We start from the raw sequence: 19,075 nt of genomic DNA on the forward strand, positions 1-19,075 counted from the left end.
AAGGCCCCCAATAATGATCTGATTTTTGGGGGGCCAAACCGAAAACAAATATCTAGCCTTCCGATTTCGGGAGGCTCCCAAAAACCGTATTGGGCCCCCAATGGAAGATGGGACATGAAACGGGGCAAGGTTGACCCCCAAAGCACAAGTCCATCAAGAAGCACTCTCCCTTTCCTGATGGGTCTTCTTAACCAGTATTTGACATGTCTGTATTTCCTCATCTCAGAAAGAATGGCATAGAATTGGGGAATAGGGCAGAACATAGAAATCGACTGGCCTGTTAAACCTTTATATGTAGCACCGTCATGCTACAGTACCTAGAGTCCTCCTCCACCATCCAGTCTTCCCAACCCCACTCTTACCTCTGTTTATCATCATCCTAGTTGCCCTAATGATGGGCTTAAATACTTCTTGCTCTACTTCTTCCCATTCCTTTGAGTTCAGTGAACTATATATATATATTTTAAAACCAAGAAAAACCAACCTGCTTCCTTCTTTCATGCTGGTAGCCTGCAAGTATTTACAGGCTGTTATTAAATCACCTCTTTAGTCCTTCGTTATCTGAGCTGTACATAATTAGTTCCTTTAATCCTTCCTCATAGGGTCAATCCTTCTCTAAACCCTTAATCATCTCTATCTTTCATTCCTGGATCCCTTCCAACAGGCTAATTTATCTTCTCCCTTGCCCCTCTTTTTTTTTTTTTTTTTTTTTTTGCTCTTCTGCTTAGTTCTATCACCAACACTAACCCAAAGGAACTAAGAGAAAGTCACAGCACTGTATTTTTAAATGGGAAAGGAGGAGAATTCATTCAGGACACTGAAGGAAGTCTAGTATAAAGTAGGGTTGTGCATAGATTTCGTTTTCCCTGTTTCCTTCATTTCTTTGGTACCTTCGGTACTTCGCGAGCACGTAACAGTAAGGGTCCTGCCAGTACGAAAACCCACCCAACACGAAAGCAAGTGTGAGCTGATCTCAGCTCCTCCTCCTCTATTCAGCATCACAGTCGAATGTTTTTTTATTTTTATTTTTATTTAGTGGTACTGACTGGGAGTTGGGGACCTCAAGGACAATGGGTGGGGTGCTGAGGGACAGTTGGTGGAGTTATACCCTTCAGGAGTGGCTCAAACTTGTTGACATTAATTCCTCCAATTACTCAGCCTGTGAGTAATACATCAGGGTGAGACTTTTTCTCTTCACACCTGTAGTGATCCGACAAGAACTTATCCATGTCTTCTTCTTAGGCGATCCCTCGTAGTTCGAGGATGATTGTCTTCCATCTTGGGGGTGTGAAGAGACCTATTCTTGATCTGCATGTTCTCCCGCAGTGAGGACATTGATTTCCAGGTAGAAGGCGGTCTCTGTCAGGGTTGGCTTGACGGGCCTTCCTCTTGGCACGTTTCTCCTTTAAGCCCTCCATTCGTGCCTCTTCAAACTCGACAGCACTGCTGGTCACAGCTGACCTCCAATTAGAGAACTCAAGGGCCAGGAATCCCAGTTCTCAGTGTCTATGCCACAGTTTTTAAGGTTGGCTTTAAGCCCATCTTTCATTCTCTTTTCCTGCCCACCAACATTACCTTTCCTGTTCTTGAGTTTGGAGTAGAGCAACTGCTTTGGGAGACAGTGATCGGGCATTCGGAAAATGTGGCCGGTCCGGTGGAGTTGATGGCGTAGGAGCATCACTTCAATGCTGGTGGTCTCTGCTTCTTCCAGCACGCTGACATTTGTCCGCCTGTTTTCCTAAGAGATTTGTATGGATTTTTCTGAGGCAACGCTGATGGAAACGCTCCAGGAGTTCATAGAATCATAGAATAGTAGAGTTGGAAGAGACCTCATGGGCCATCCAGTCCACCCCCCTACGAAGAAGCAGGAATTCGCATTCATAGCACCCCCGACAGATGGCCATCCAGCCTCTGTTTAAAAGCCTCCAAAGAAGGAGCCTCACCACAGTCCGGGGGAGAGAGTTCCACTGCCGAACAGCCCTTCTCACAGTGAGGAAGTTCTTCCTGATGTTCAGGTGGAATCTCCTTTCCTCTAGTTTGAAACCATTGTTCCGTGTCCTAGTCTGCAGGGCAGCAGAAAACAAGCTTGCTCCCTCCTCCCTATGACTTCCCCTCACATATTTGTACATGGCTATCATGTCTCCTCTCAGCCTTCTCTTCTGCAGGCTAAACATGCCCAGTTCTTTAAGCCTCTCCTCATAGGGCTTGTTCTCCAGACCCTTAATCATTTTAGTCGCCCTCCTCTGGACGCTTTCCAGCTTGTCAATATCTCCCTTCAACTGTGGTGCCCAGAATTGGACTCAGTGTGATTCCAGGTGTGGTCTGACCAAGGCAGAATAGAGGGGAGCAGGACTTCCCTGGATCTAGACGCTATTCCCCTATTGATGCAGGACAGAATCCCATTGGCTTTTTTAGCTGCCGCATCACATTGATGGCTCATGTTTAACTTGTTGTCCACAAGGACTCCAAGATCTTTTTCACATGTACTGCTGTCTAGCCAGGTGTCCCCCATTCTGTATCTTTGCATTCCATTTTTTCTGCCGAAGTGAAGTATCTTGCATTTGTCCCTGTTGAACTTCATTTTGTTAGTTTGGGTATGTTGTCTGTAGACCGTCCACTTTTCGCAGGCGTAGAGCAGGATTGGGAGGGGAATGGCTTTATAAACAAGCACCTTGGTATCTCTACGGATGTCCCGGTCATCAAACACTCTCTGCTTCATACGGAAAAATACTGCACTTGCAGAGCTCAGGCGGTGTTATATTTCAGTGTCAATGTTGACTTTTGTGGAGAGGTGGCTGCCAAGGTAGCGGAAATGGTCAACGTTTTCTAATATTACACCGTTAAGCTGTATTCCTGGCTTTGCAAAGGGATTAGCTGGTGCCTGTTGGAAGAGCCCCTTGGTTTTCTCGATGTTCAATGAGAGGCCGAGCTTCTCATATGCTTCTGCGAAGGTGTTTAGAGTGGCTTGTAGATCTTCTTCTGAACGCACACAGACTACGTTGTCATCGGCATATTGGAGTTCTATAACAGATGTTGTGGTGACCTTGGTTTTGGCTCTCAGTCTGCTGAGGTTAAATAGCTTGCCATCTGTCCAATAGATGATGATTTCCACACCGGTGGGAAGCTTCCCATCAACAAGGTGAAGTATTATAGCGATGAAGATGGAAAATAAGGTAGGGGCAATGACACATCCCTGCTTGAGACCTGATTCCACCTTAAATGGGTCACTTTGGGAGCCGTTGCTGTCCAAGACTGTTGCCATCATGTCATCATGGAGGAGCCACAGGATGTTCACAAATTTGTCAGGGCACCCGACAATAATACCTTAATACCTTAATAAACATGGCTATCATGTCTCTTCCCAACATTATCTTCTTCATATTTTTTGATATGGAATGATAACGCCCATTCGGTTGCACACAATTTTTCGGGAGGCACTGGAAAACGGATATGGAGGATTCTGGTATCAGGCAAGCAGAAACTAATAGCGATTCACCCAAAATGCACAAGCCTACTCACTATCTTATTCTCACCACTTACCCCTCCCACTCACCCTCAAAGAAAATTTAAGAATTGACTTCCCACCCTCCTTCAATATAAAGATATCATAAACTTCTCATTACTACACAACTAAACATTTAATACTTCTATCTAAAGGAAACCCAATCTTCAAAACCCACAAGTGTTATCTTCCCTTCTTTCTTCTTTCAAAAAAGCGGTCCCCGCTTTTAAAATGTTGTCCAACGTCTCCTCTTTAATCAAAGCAGATGTTTTTTCTTCTGTTTTAAAGAAAGATTTTAATTGGTTTTAATTCTACTGTTGCTGTTTTAATCTTGATTTTATGCATTTTCAATGATGTGTGTTGTAATGTAATTTTCTGTGGGATTTAAAAAGATGCTTGGGTGGGTGGAAGTCTTGATGCATTAAACTGGCGGATGGGGTAGGAATCGTCTTAAGATCAAAGTGGGAGATAATTTTCTTCCACAGCTCAGGAAGCCCCCTTGTTTGTGGGCATGATGGTTAGTTTTGAATTCTTCTCCTGTCTTCTGGAGTATTCACTCCTCTCCCTCTCAATTTGGTGTCGTCTAACCCTTCATCTAAGCCAGTGGTTATCAACCTGGGGTCCCCAGATGTTTTTGGCCTTCAACTCCCAGAAATCCAAACAGCTGGTAAACTGGGGGGGGGGGGGTTCTGGGTGTGTAGGCCAAAAACATCTGGAGACACCAGGTTGAGAACCACTGATCTAAGCCATTAATAAAGATGTTGAACAGAACTGGGCCCAGGACGGAACTCTGTTTATGGCCCTCCACTCATCACTTCTTTCCAGGATGAAGAGGGGGCACTGTTGAGCACCCTTTGGGTTCATTCATTTAACCGATTACATAGCCACCCAACCGTACTTTTGCCTACACAAAAGTCAACATCAACACTGAAATACAACACCGGCTGAGCTTTGCGAGTGCAGCATTTTTCCGAATGAAGCAGAGAGTATTTGATGATCGGGACATCCGTAGAAATACCAAGGTGCTTGTTTATAAAGCCATTGTCCTCCCAACCCTGGACTACTCAAGTCTAGATGTAGTTAGATAGATGATAGAGTTAGATTGAGGGAATCTTTTCCCTGTTTCCAAAGCAGGCCTAGACAGGCTTTACTGTGTTTCACTCTATCATGTGTACATCACATCCCTTACTTTGAAGTTAGTAGAAATGTGAATCTTTAGAGACACTAACTTCCCATTGGTCAGAATGTTTTTATGAACCCAATAAACTGGACTATGAGGTTGGAACCATTTTGGTTCACTCTTCTCCTTTTGTTCTTCAAGCTAACAAGAAGCATCTCGCCATCTCTCCTCTCAGAAATTACCACAACACACTCAACTCCTAGAGCGTTTCCATCAGCGTTGCCTCAGAAAAATCCTGCAAATCTCTTGGGAAGACAGGCGGACAAATGCCAGCGTGCTTGAGGAAGCAAAGACCACCAGCATTGAAGTGATGCTCCTACGCCATCAACTCCGCTGGACTGGCCACGTTGTCCGAATGCCCAAAGATCACCGTCTCCCAAAGCAGTTACTCTACTCCGAACTCAAGAACGGGAAACGTAATGTTGGTGGGCAGGAAAAGAGATTTAAAGATGGGCTTAAAGCCAACCTTAAAAACTGTGGCATAGACACGGAGAACTGGGAAGCCCTGGCCCTTGAGCGCTCTAATTGGAGGTCAGCTGTGACCAGCAGTGCTGCGGAGTTCGAAGAGGCACGAATGGAGGGCTTAAGGGAAAAATGTGCCAAGAGGAAGGAGCGTCAAGCCAACCCTGACTGAGACCGCCTTCCACCTGGAAACCAATGTCCTCACTGCGCGAGAACATGCGGATCAAGAATAGGTCTCTTCAACCACCTAAGAACCCACCCACAAGACCATCATCCATGAACTACAAGGGATCGCCTAAGAGAGAAGAAACTTTTGCCTAGCCCACATTTGACTAGTTTATTTGCCAGAAAGTCATGGTGGACCTTGCTGAAGGACTTACTGAAATCCCGATAAGCTACACCCACTGGGCTTTCTGCCCTTGATGGATGAAAGCATCTTCTTATTCATCTTTATTATATGCACTCACTTAAATTGAGTAAGAACACTTTTCCAGCATGTTAGGTACTCAGAGAAAAAGAGCAGGAAGCTGAGTGATGTTTTTTGTCATAGAGTTGCTAATGCAGAGCAAATTGCGGAGAAAGCAAGCTCCCTTTTATGGAAAGCAAATATCGCAACCCAAGAATATTACATGTTACCTGAGTATTTTATTACCATAGTTACAGGCCCAGGTGGCTGTCAGTTCCAATATCATATTAGAAAGAAGGCTAAAGTAATGACAGCAATGGAGAAGCAGGAGGAGAAAGGCATGGGGAAGGCTTGGGACAGGCATTTGATTTCCCCAGAAGCATCCTGCGGGGCAAATATTCCAGAGACGTCCATTAAGCTGCAAAACCTTACCGTTTAGTCTAAGAGTCGAGGAGGGAGCCTCTCAAATCTTCCAATTTTAAGAGACAAATTCTCTTAACCCTTAGATGTCATTCAGCACAACTCTTGACCCGGCAGAAGTAGAAAATGAACGGGTGTGCAGAGAAATGGCCAACATTGCTATAGGAAGGCAGAAGAAATATCCCTCAAATCATTCTAAAGGGCAAAGTTATTTCAAATGAATGGTTCCATACTTGAATGAGAGCATTCAGCCTCTATGAAACCAGCCTTTGGTTGGCTGTGGAGTCATTTGGGAGAAGCAGACAGGCAATTTCAACTTACTTTGCTTCAAATCAGGGTAGAAATGTATTCAGAGGTCTAGTTTCTTTGGGGAGGAGAGCAAATGAAGGTATTAATTTCACCCTCCTCAAAAAAACAATTATGCCGCCAATGAAATGTTATTACTGCAGGGGATGCTGAAATGTTACTTCCATTCCCAAATGTCTATAATTTCAGAGAGAAAGGGAGAGACTGGAAATCATTCATTCCCTAGACCTCTTCCACGAGCTGCATTTGCATTCTCTTGGTGTTCTTATCTGCACCTTTTCTCTGGATGGCTAAATTGGATGTCTCAATGTTGAACCAAAGTTTTAAGTTACTGCAATCCTAGAAACGGGAGAATTCAAGGGAAAAAAATCATTAGATTATCCTTTTTTATCTGTTTGAGGAGGACAACTAAAAAAGTACAAGAAAGCTGCTTATTGAAACCTGCTTATTCAAGCTACTTATTGAAACCTGCTGGGTTTTTTCATCAAGCAGAAATGAAAAAGAAGAAAGCAAGGAGTTGTCCTAAGAGTCATATTGAGGGAACCAGAGATTCCTTGTAGATCATCCAGTGCGATTCTATGACCATCTTCTGGTAGAAGGACCTAGAGATTCCTACAAAGAACTTTGCAGATCATCCAACGCGATTTTATGACCATCTTCTGGTAGAAGGACCTAGAGATTCCTACAAAGAACTTTGCAGTTCATCCAGTGTGATTCTATGACCATCTTCAGGGAGAAGGACCTAGAGATTCTTACAGAGAACTTTGAAGATCATCCAGTGCAATTCTATGACCATCTTCTGGCAGAAGGACCTAGAGATTCCTACAAAGAACTTTGCAGATCATCCAGTGTGATTCTATGACCATCTTCAGGGAGAAGGACCTAGAGATTCTTACAGAGAACTTTGAAGATCATCCAGTGCAATTCTATGACCATCTTCTGGCAGAAGGACCTAGAGATTCCTACAAAGAACTTTGCAGATCATCCAACGCGATTCTATGACCATCTTCAGGGAGAAGGACCTAGAGATTCCTACAGAGAACTTTGAAGATCATCCAATGCGATTCTATGACCATCTTCTGGTAGAAGAACCTAGAGATTCCTACAAAGATCTTTGCAGATAATCCAGCATGATTCTATGACCATCTTCAGGGAGAAGGACCTAGAGATACCTACAGAGAACCTTGCAGATCATCCAGCATGATTCTACGACCATCTGCTGGCAGAAGGACCTAGAGATTCCTACAGAGAACTTTGCAGATCATCCAGCGTGATTCTATGGCCATCTTCAGGCAGAGGGACCTACAAATTACTAGGGTGATGATGCTCACCATCTTCCTATGAGTATTATGGGTTTTGTAATGGCTTTACAAAACTTTGGGCAAAATTGGAGGATACTCTAGAGTTTTCTGGAAACTCCATAGTACCCTAAGCCTTGGATGCACAAGTAAACTTTCTCTTATTTATTTATTTATTTTCAGTGCTCTGCTGTTGATCACTTTTTTTTCCAAATCACAGAAGTTGTGGGGTGGGTATTTTGAGAAGTGATTTGTAGCTATCTCTTGGAAAATATTCCATTTCAGACTTTGGCTAATGTTGTGCAAAAGACTCTCAAGATAAGGAGCAGTCTATTAGGAACAGGTAGCAAGTGTTTAACAGCCACTAAAGAGAGACAGTGGAAGCACACACACGCAAACACACAAATGCAAGAATGAAAATAACGGCAACTTGAGCTGAAGGTTGAAGCCACCTTGAGTACAATCTTGGCACAGCTCGAGACATCGCAGATCCGTTTGCTCCACTCCCCTGCCAGTTCTACTTTACATCAAAATCTGCTTTCAGTGCCACAGACTTATTAAAGTTGGGGATTGCGGTGACACATGTGTGTGTGTGTTTATTGAAACTAGGTCAGCAAGGGAAGCTCTCCAGATATAGGTTTTTTAAATCCAAAAATGCAGCGCTAAGAAAAAAAGAACCTCCATGGATGCCTGCCAGACAATTTAAAAATATCACACTTTGTGAAGAAAAAGCAGGTATCGCTTTTCTGTTTTGATGGGACCGTACTGTTTGGTGGCTCCTGCCCTGAGATGACATCCTGCACTTGGTCTGGAAAGCAATTAGACCATCAGGTTTGGGGTTCATCTTACAGTAAGGGTTACTGTTGATGTTATTATTAGGGTTGTGCACAGAGTCCATAACGGTAAAGACCCTTCTGGTACGAAAACCTGCCCGACATGAAAGTAAGCCACCAGTAACTATTTAAAGCAGAACAATTCAAAATCCTGGCAAAGGTGGTGTGTTTAAGAGAAAGGAATCCTCCAAAAATGTGAAAGTCTGGGCAGGCTCCTATGGGAAGATAGTAGGCTTGTGCATTTGGGTGAATCGCTATCCATTTCTGCTTGCTGGATACTGGAAGCCTCCCATATCCATGTTCCAGTGCCTACCGAAAACGGGTGCGTTGCCGAATGGAAGTTTTTGTTCCACATCCAAAAAAACAAAAACAAAAAAAACCCAGTTCTTTTTGGTCCATTGGCAGCAACAGAGTTAAGAAAGCACCCTATCTTGCCCATTATGGTTGGGACTTACCACAGGCTCCCCTTCCATAATCCTTCATTAAGTCCTGGATTTTAAAAAGCATCAGAGTTACCACTCTTTCTGTATCCGTTCCTTTTGTAGAGGAAGAAATCGGGTTTAATACTAGTGAAGATTTTTGAAAACTAACAAAGCAGAAGATATTAAGAAGGGAGAGATCTACTCCCCTGTTCAAGGAGCTCCATTGGCTGCCTTTTATTTTCCGGTCCCAATTCAAGGTGTATACCATCACATATAAAGCCCTAAACGGTTTGGGACCCACCTACCTTCGTGACCGTATCTCCTACCACAAGCCTACACGATCCCTTCGCTCATCAGGGGAAGCTCTCCTGTCCCCACTCCCGATATCCCAGACCCGCCTTGTGGGAACAAGGGAGAGGGCCTTTTCTGCTGTGGCCCCCCGATTGTGGAATTCTCTGCCCGCTGAGATTAGGCAAGCCCCCACACTAGCAGCCTTCAAGAAAGACTTGAAAACATGGCTCTTTCGCTGTGCTTTTGGAGAGTAACCATTTTATATTTCTTTTCCGTGGCTCCCTCTAATATCTATCCTCCAGAATACCCCACTTCCTTATGACCCTGTTCGCTGTGGTTTTTATTTTTATGTCTTTCTCACCCCGAGTTTTAACTTAATGTTCATGTGGTCTGCCCTTGTTTTCATTGTCTCCTTGTTTTATTTTGTAATTGATATTATTTACTGTATTGCTTATTGTATTGTGATGTGCTGTTCTTTTATATGCTGTTTATATTGTATTGTTTTGGGCATGGCCCCATATAAGCCGCCCCGAGTCCCCATTGGGGAGATGGTGGCGGGGTATGAATAAAGTTTTATTATTATTATTATTATTATTATTATTATTATTATTATTATTATTATTATTACTGCAGGGGATGCTGAATGTGGAGCATCATCCTAACACTTCCCTCCGTTCCAGAATTTTAAGAGAGGATCGTCCTTGGCCATCTCCATCGGAGGTTGACAGGAAAGGAGATATCCACCTACTGTGCCCCTGTGTGATTATCCAACTTCTCAGAAACCCACCTGCATCCCTCCCATCCTAATTGGTTCCTGTCCCTTGTCCTCTGGCTAATATATTCAGCCGTGAGTTTCGAGGATCTCTCAAGGCATAAGTTGTCAGCTCATCGGAAGGAAGCATTGACAGGGGAATTATGTTTAATCTCCTACATTCGGGCCTGATCATTCCAAAGGACTTAAAGAATGTTTGAAATAAAGAAGGACCTGTTTGTTTCATAAACGCTGGGGGAGGGGGTGGAAGAGAGAGAAAAAGAGAAGGAGAATTTGCTTTCCTTCACAATACAGTAGAGTCTCGCTTATCCAAGCCTCGCTTATCCAAGTTTCTGGATTGTCCAAGCCATTTTTGTAGTCAATGTTTTCAATATATTGTGATATTTTGGTGCTAAATTCGTAAATACAGTAATTACAACATAACATTACTGCGTATTGAACTGCTTTTTCTGTCAAATTTGTTGTAAAACATGATGTTTTGGTGCTTAATTTGTAAAATCATAACCTAATTTGATGTTTAATAGGCTTTTCCTTAATCCCTCCTTATTATCCAAGATCTTAGCTTATCCAAGCTTCTGCCGGCCCGTTTAGCTTGGATAAGTGAGACTCTACTGTAGTTAAAAAGAGGTTCAACCCCTGAGTAAGTAAGCTTTAAACGTGGCTTTGGCAAACTATGACTTCCGCCTGGAAACCTTTTGCTGGACTACTGCTTCCAAAAAGATATTTCCAAATCATGGTTCAAACCCTATTTTTATTTCTAAGCCCTGTGTACTTGAATCAACAGCCAATACTTTTTTGAAAAACCTTTCTGTTCTTGGTTTGAAAGTGTTTAATTGTGCAGTCCTTACTTTGAAAGCAGTTGTTATACTCTTGGAACTTCGTTTTTGTGGCTGACACAAACTATATTTTTTATTGGTTTTTGTTTTTGTCCTGATGTTTTATATTTTATCATTGTTTGTATTTTGATTTTGCTGTAAGCCGCCCCGAGTCCCCTTCGGGGGAGATGGAGGCGGGATACAAATAAACTTATTATTATTATGCTGAATTGGTTGAGAAGTCCTCCCCATAATAGGCCATATAGAAAACAAATATTTTCACTCCCCAGAGCAAAAACACATGTCTGCCTTCCTGAATTCAGGAAGGCAGACATGAGCCTATGAGCTTTCTAGAACTCTTAGATCATTGGGGGAGGCCCTGCTCTCGGTCCCACCAGCCTCACAAGTAAGGCTGGTGGGAACGAGGGACAGGGCCTTCTTGGTGGTGGCTCCTTGGCTATGGAACACCCTCCCCAGCAACATAAGGCAGATACCAACTCTCCTAGGCTTCAGGAAAGCCTTAAAGACATGGTTGTGCACGCAAGCTTTTAATGAATGAGAACATGGACTTTACATGACCTGTACGACGACTTGAGGATTCTGGATGAATGGATTTTAATCTTGGACATTCTTAAAATTTTATATAATGTGACTTTATTTTGTAATGGTATCTGTTTTATATGAACTGTTGTTATGTAGATTGTTTTATGTGAATTGTTGTTTTTTAGGCATTGAATTTTTGCCTACTGTAAGCCGCTTTGAGTCTCCTCGGAGAGAAAGGCGGGGTAAAAGTGATGTAAATAAATAAATAAATTCAGGAGACTCCTGAAAAAAATGAACTGGGGTCCCAACAAAACCTAGGACATGAAATGGATAGCGGTTTACCCTTATTGCACAAGCCTACTCTAAAATACATCTAATAGAATCTAATACTAATACTCTGTAATAATTAAAGTTGAGTGTAGAAATTATATTTTTCTCCTCTTACTCCATCTATGGATCAGAATTTTCTCCATGTTATGAAAGACCCTGGAGACTAGGAATGATCATCTGTCCGTAACATTTGGGACTGGTTTGGACTGGTTTTCTCCTGCCTGTTATAACGAATTGTGGATATGCTCACCTTGGATTCTACAAGCATTCAGTAAGGCTTTTGTGAGCAGGATGCAGATAATACACCCTGCTCTTGATCCAAGCTTCTCTAAGGATAAGATGGGGAGCTGAATCCTGAGCTTTCTGGCGAAGAAGTTTGGCGTAAATGTCAGAAATAAATAAAAATCAAATAAAACTCAAATATATTTAGCAGATCATCCCTTAGAAGGTAGCATTAAAAACAACAACAAATAAATAAATAACACAGCAACAAGAGATAACGCTGAAGATTTCAGGTTTGGATCGAGGCTATGTGTTACCCACGGAGGGAATGTAAATTTCAATTAAATTCTTCTCTTTACGGTGTACCGCTCTTGTTGTTATCATAGATAGACAGATAAATATACCTGCTATTTCAACCCTAAAGGAATATATTGGGGTAGGGGGAACATTCGCTGTTCGCAGCTTATCTCTGAAATACAGAACATTATCTTTGTTACAATCAGATGTTTTCTTACAAATCCAAGGCTAAGCAAGTTAATCAAGACTTTGAACACTGCTTTTTTTTTTCACTTCCGTGACAGAATATTTTCTGGACCTCATATATAGGGATGGTGAGTGCTGGTCCAGGCATAGACCTTGATAAGAAGACAAGCCAATGCACAAACCTAGCCTCTCATGAAATGAATGTTGGTAAGGACACAGCTTTTCATGGCACGGAAAGTGATGACCCATGGACCTTCATACAATGATAAATGAGGGCACATAGACCCTCCTGAGATGTTAAGCAATGGCAGAAACATATAACCAATGCGCCCATCCCATCCTTGTTGGGATCTACATCACAGCCACCCTTAGCTAAATAGACAGCGGGCTGGTATGAGTTTGTCAGGCTGTATGGCCATGTTCCAGAAGCATTGGCCATATAGCCTGGTAAACTCACAGAAACCCAATGATTCTGGCCATGAAAGCCTTTGAGAACACATTAAATAGACAATGATCAGAAAGACTTGGGGTTGTAGCCCAATAAGTTTTGGTGGGCATTGTCCTAGAGACAAGACTAAACCACAGAGTAATGTAACATCAACGTGATGTTACTGTGGTGTCCACAAAAATCAAGTTTAGGAGACAGCTAAGAAATATCTAGCAATCAGAAATCTTTTCAGAACATAAAAACAACAACACATGGTCAACATATGGTTTCATTATATAACTGGCTCAGCATAGCAGGACAAAAGATATAAGTTTGGTTCCTATTAATAGTTCAGTCCAGAGTAGATCCACCGAATCAATTTTTGAGAGTTAACATTTATATAAATCCCATTGATTCAATAGATTTGGTCTAGCTTAGTGATTCCCAAAGTGGGTGTTACCGCCCCCTGGTGGGCACTGCAGCAATCCAGGGGAGCGGTGATGGCCACAGGTAAATATATCTGTGTATATCTGTTTATTTGCTATTAAAAAAATTAAAAATTAATTTCTAGGGCGCTGAGTAATATTTTTTCTGGAAAGGGAGCGGTAGGCCAAATAAGTTTGGGAACCTATGGTCTAGCTGTAGAATCCTAGTTGGTTAACATTAGCTTCAGTTCCTCTTCAGTCCAAGTTCTGCCCTCAAGCAAAGCTGATTTCAGCTGCCTGAGGAACATGTGTCGATTCAGTTCTCGATCCCGCCACACCAAATAGGTGTTCCTCCGCAGGTAGCGGAACAGGCCCAGTTTTTGCCGCACAACTGCATTGTCCACACCTTCTAGAACGACTAAAACCAGGCTGGCCTTGCTGTCCAGGAGCTGCCAAGACTGGGCCACTTCAAGTTCAAAGTTACACCAGCGGCTCTCAAGGAAGTGTGGGGAGACTACCGCAATGACCTTGCGGCTGCTCTGGAAGCCCTCCTTGATAATGTTGGTGATGATGGAAACTCCAGGAACAAAGTCACGATAGTAGAGACAGAGGCGAAAGCGAGGCACTCCAACCTCTAGCGTCTCCTCCAGCTCCCGTGTCACCCATTCCTGGTCCTCGCTGGAGTAGATGACAAAGGCGTCATAGATGTTTTCCTTCTCAGTTGAAACTTGGTCTCTACTGAGCAACACCACCATATAATACAGATAGAAATAATACTTATAAACCAGGACCACAAATAAGACCAGAACCAGGAAGGTGGTAACTGAAACAGCTACTGTGGTTTTACTGACTTGACAATAAGATAGGTCAAAATTAATCAGGTGAGTATCCTTCAAGTCCACAGGGCTATGGCAAACCATGTATCTGACATGCTGAAGGAGATCCTTCTGCTTTTTCGTCCACCTTAAAAAAACCAAATGAACACAGGAACAATCGAAAAGATTCCAAGAGAGATCCAGGTACTTCAGACTAGTGGGCAAGTTCTCAAGAACCTGCTCTGTCAAAGTAGCCAACTGATTGCTGTGAAGATCCAACGTGGTGAGGGCACGAAGATGCATAAAGAATTCCGCATCGAGGCTTAGTAAGTTGTTATGGCTGATGTTGAGTTCACGGAGATCACGGAGGTGAGCTAAGGCAACGGGTGTGACATGCTTGACTTGGCAACTGGAAATATCCAAAATGTGTAGCTTGGTGAGGTTCTTGAAGTTGCCTGCCAATTCGTGGCCCTCAAAGGTGTTACCAGCCATTTTTAGAACTCTCAGGTTGTCCAAGCCACAAAAGGAGCATTCCGTTACTATGTGGATACGGGTGTGAGAAATGTCAAGGTAGACGAGGTTTCCAAGGCACAAGAAAGAGGGCAAGGCTCCTGTATTGCCAAGGTTTGTATGTCGCAAATCCAAATATTCTAGTTTGGAGACCCCAGAACACTCTGGGGGGAATGTAATTTTAGAGTTGAAGCTAAGATTCAGATGTTTCAAATTGGGAAGCCCTTCCATGAGGGAGGACCACGCAAAGGAGACGACAAGGCTATTCTCACTGAGGTCCAGGATCTCAAGGTTTGGTGGACCATTGAAGTCCTCTGCAAATCGAGTGAGGAATCTGCCGCTCTTGGTGATCCGGAGCACTCTTAGCTCTTTCAAAGAAGACAGGCTCTCAGCAGGGACACCTCTCAATCTGCAGTTCTTGATCTCAAGGTGATGTATGCTGGAGTTTTCTGGGAACGGTGACACTTGTTCGATGTCGGTGTTCACCAGCCTCACTGAGTGGATGTTGTTCAAGCAATCGGAGAGGCTGTCAGTACGGTAAAGGCTAGATATTTGCACGAGAGCAATCTCCTGCAAGCACATATGGCAGAGTCCATCCAAATGATCTTTGCTGAAGTCCTCCAGCCTGTCAGCATTCCTATAAGCTCCTAACACTAGGCGGTTGGCGTGCAAGCCAGACAGATTCTGGAGGCTGGTTTGCATATGGGCACTGGTCTCAAAGCAGCCTCTCAAGGATAGTTCTTGAAAATAAACCCCCGAAAAACTGTTTAGTTCAATGTATTTAATGATATTCTTGGACAGCACTAGTGTAAGGTTCCTGCTCTGAAAGCCATCAAGGTCTCCTGCAGAAATAGCCGAGATCTTGTTAGATTGGAAGCTCATAAACCGGAGAGCTATTAGTTGAGAGAAGTATTCTGGAAGCCTCAAGGAATTTATGTGATTGTTGCTCAGATTTAGCTCTTGGAGAGCGGTCAAATGTCCAATGGGCAAGCTGTCCAACCGGGATATGTTCGTTTCTACAGCGATTAGCTTTTGTAAGGACATCAGGTCATGAAATGCTCTTGGACCCAAGAACTGGATAGGATTGGCAGTCAGGATCAAGACTGAAAGGTTATAGAGACCCATAAAAGCATTGTCTTCAATTCGCTGGATGCCACACCTAATGGAGAAGAAGACAAAAGATTCTGTATAGTAACAGAAAGAAACCTTTCCTCAGAGAAGGAGCTCCAAACCTCTCATCAAATCAAGTCTGATGGCTCTGAAATACATCTATGGATTAAATGTTGTTTTTATCTGATTCTTCTAAGATTGGAAGAGTGAGAAAAAAACAAAGCAAAGGTCACTCCTGGCCCTCTTGAGAAGCCATCTCTACGGGACTTTGCTTTCTATATAACAGCCACGAGACTGGGGAATGTAATAAAATTATAAAACCTGTGACATAATTTTTCTTGCTTTCCTTTGCCACATTTTTAGACTGTACAACTGAAGACAGATACTATCTTGTCTTTGGTTTACTATGTAAGCCATTCCCGGAGACTTTCCAGATGCTGTCTATCTAAGTTCAGTGGTTCCCAACCTGTGGTCCATGGACCACCAGTGGTCCTCAAGAACTAAAATACTGCGGATAATAACACAGCCCAATCCATTCTTTTTCTTGGTGTCTTCATTTTTAGGCCTGTTCCTGGGATTATTTGGGGTGCTGATTCAGAAAATTCCATTGGATAGATCACATCAGCTCTGAATTATTAAATATGGCTTTTCTGTGCACAAGCAGATGGCGACTACTGGATGGCATATGTTCTGAATCAGAAACTAGAACTGTTGTGGTCTATCCAATGCAATTTTCTGAACCAGCACCCCAAATAACCAAACCAAATCTAAAGTTGACCAAATACTGGTTCATAACCCCTTTGGTCCTAATGTTGGAGAGTGGTCCCTGGTAAAAAAAAAAAAAGGTTGGGAATGACTGAGAGACTGAACCATCTTAATCAAGACTCAACTTGACCTCACAAAGCCTGACACCTCAGAGGTGAAAGTGTTAGAAACAAAGCCATTGGCATTTAATAGATATCTACTATCCACATAGGCTAGCTGGTGGCATTAGAGATGAAATAACTTACCTGGTGAGGTCCAGGAATCTCAGTGCAGGGACGAGTGAGAAATAATTGAAAGTCAAATTCTTTAGCAGGTTGAAGCTTAGATCCAAGTTTTCAGTAGTGTTTGGAATGCCTGGTGGGATTCCACTGAGGTTCAACTCCATGCATCTGTATATGCTACCTGGGATCACCTGGAACGGAACAAGACATCTTTATGGTTGTCCTCCAAGGTATTTTTCAAAAACATGCTGTGGAAATCAGACTGCTAAAAGAAACAGGAAGTTTGTTTTTACTAGAAACTATCCATCCAAATGAATAGCCTTCACAACTTCACAACTATGCATAGAAATTGGGAATGATATAGCATTTAATGCTATATTGTTGCACTTGTGCAGCTTATTTAGTCCATTCACATTTGCCCTTCCTTAACTACAGTCTCAATTGATATTAGTCCCTGTAGGGAGATGGTGGCAGGGTATGAATAAAGTATTATTATTATTGTTATTATTATTATTATTAGTGACTGTAATAATAATAATTTTTTGTTTGACCAGTCATATGACCATTTCAAAGTGCAACATAAATAAAAACAAGGCAAAAAGAATGGGAGGACAGGCAGCTGACCATCTTTTTGCCGACAAAATCTTATTTTCCTGATTCTTCTTTCAGGAAATGTGCTCTTTTCTTGATAGCTTTCAGGATAAAAAGGCTTACTCTAATTATGGTGGATCTTTCTTGTCCTTGCAAGAGGACTGTCAGAAGATCATTTCTGTTGGGGGACCTAAAATTGGATAGTAATGGATGTAAATAACTGTGTCGAAGTTCGGCATATGCTGGGCAATCAATCAAAAAATGTTCGATATCTTCCACTATTTGATCTCCCCAGACACAGAATCTCTCATTTCTTGGGATGTTACAGCAGCGACCAGTTTGCATCATAATACCGAGTTGTTCAAACCTGGCCCTGGTATATATTCTTCTTAAGGGTAACGGAACTGGAATAGTCAAATAGTGTTCCAAATGAGTATTTTGTGGGAGGCTAAAAAACTTTGTGGCAGAAGACCTCCCTATACTTATTAGGTCCAATTGAGCATAGATATCATGAGTGTGTTGCATAAGCACTTGTTTGGCCAATTTTAGCCATCTCATTGTTTAAGGCCACTACCCATGATGACTTGTGGGAACTTCGCCATCCAGTTGTAAATTATCTGTGCCGATGGCTATTTTATAAAAAATATTCAACTAAAAGGGGTGAAAAAAATCCACCAGCATTCAGATTCATTTCAAAGCCTATCAGAAGGAAACAAAGAGAGACGTCAGTGAAGACCGGAAAAGCAATGACAGCTTCTCATTGACCTACCTCCACACAGGGAATGAGGCCTCTGGTTCTCCACTGGGACCAGAACAGCACCAGCAAAGGGAAGAACATCTGTGGGTAGAGGACACCACCCCCGGGCATCTTCAAGCTCTCAACATGGGGAAAGACAAAGAAATAAGCAGGAAACAGAGAGAGAGAATCCAGGAGATAAACTGTTGCTTGTCATGTAAGATCCTTGGAGAACGAGCAAATCAACACACAGCAGGAGAAGGAAGTGAAATTGAAAAAAAAAACCCCAGTGGTTGCCTCTGGTGCAAGATCTATGTTGCATTCTGGTAAAGGGAGGTCTAGAAAGGCATGCGATAGTTGACTGCAGGGCAAGAGGAAGTTCAATCTTGCCACGTGAGTTCCGCTTTTTGGTCAAACTGTGACTGAAAACTTTACATTATACAGAATTCTGTGATTCCTCCCTCTGTTGTCTTTCTTTCTTTCTTTCTTTCTTTCTTTCTTCCCTTCCTTTCCCACTTTGAGGAGACCCAGTCCTGTATGTACCTTGGGAAGTCAGACTTGGCCATGGTGGTCAATGCTCGTTACATGCTGAATAGACTACTGCAACACACTCTACATAGGGTTGCCTTTGAAGACTGTTCGGCTGCTTCAAGTAGTCCAACAAACAGCCAGGTTCCTTACTGGAGCAGCGTACAGGGAGCATACCCATCCACCCCTGTTGCATCAGCTCCACTGGCTGCCAATCTGCTACTGAGCACAATTCAAAATGCTGGCTTTATCTATATATATAAAAGGGTAATGAAACTTCGGCCTAGGACAAAACAACAAAACTACACATCTCAGAAACACTAAACTTGGCAGCACAACCCCTCACCCATGCCTCTACGTTCATACAACAAAAAGAAAAGAAAAATAAATTCCTAATTAGAGGGAGAGGAATAATTGTTTTTATCCAATTGCTGCCAGTTAGAAGGCTAAGATCCGCCCACTTGGTCTCCTAGAAACCCACTCAGCCCAGGGGACAGGCAGAGTTAGGCCTCACTTAGGCCTCTTCCACACTGCCTATAAAATACAGATTATCTGATTTTAACTGGATTATATGGCAGTGTAGACTCAAGATGAGCACCAACCCCCAGAGTCAGACACAACTGGACTTAATGTCTGGGGAGAACCTTTATCCTTTACCTTAA

General features: G+C 42.7%; 1 protein-coding gene and 1 long non-coding RNA gene across 2 annotated transcripts in view; one reads left to right on the top strand and one right to left on the bottom strand.

Moving 5' to 3' along the window:
- The window catches only part of LOC134293105 (uncharacterized), a 30,201-nt gene extending 18,523 nt beyond the window's left edge, over positions 1-11,678 (top strand). The window contains exon 2 of the long non-coding RNA XR_010000138.1: positions 9,754-11,678. This is a non-coding gene — a long non-coding RNA (uncharacterized LOC134293105). The remainder of the gene's footprint in view (positions 1-9,753) is intronic.
- Positions 11,679-11,985: 307 nt separating this feature from the next.
- On the bottom strand, positions 11,986-18,407 carry tlr4 (toll like receptor 4). Its single transcript, XM_008120209.3, has 3 exons — positions 17,919-18,407; positions 16,583-16,749; positions 11,986-15,621 (listed from the first exon to the last, which is right to left on the bottom strand). The coding sequence occupies exons 1-3, from the start codon at positions 18,015-18,017 to the stop codon at positions 13,362-13,364; spliced, it is 2,526 nt and encodes an 841-aa protein (XP_008118416.2). The 5' UTR covers positions 18,018-18,407; the 3' UTR covers positions 11,986-13,361.
- Positions 18,408-19,075: the final 668 nt, after the last annotated feature.

Source organism: Anolis carolinensis, unplaced genomic scaffold, assembly GCF_035594765.1.
Source record: "Anolis carolinensis isolate JA03-04 unplaced genomic scaffold, rAnoCar3.1.pri scaffold_7, whole genome shotgun sequence".
NCBI classification, from domain to species: Eukaryota; Metazoa; Chordata; class Lepidosauria; order Squamata; family Dactyloidae; genus Anolis; species Anolis carolinensis.

Bases quoted from the DNA above. Each gene is read 5' to 3' on its own strand.
- tlr4 (XM_008120209.3), bottom strand. From the start codon at position 18,017: ATGCCCGGGGGTGGTGTCCTCTACCCACAGATGTTCTTCCCTTTGCTG. The intron at 16,750-17,918 runs GTAGGTCAATGA...GTTCCGTTCCAG, and splicing joins GCCTCATTCCCTGTGTGGAG to GTGATCCCAGGTAGCATATA. The intron at 15,622-16,582 runs GTAAGTTATTTC...CTTCTCCATTAG, and splicing joins AGATTCCTGGACCTCACCAG to GTGTGGCATCCAGCGAATTG.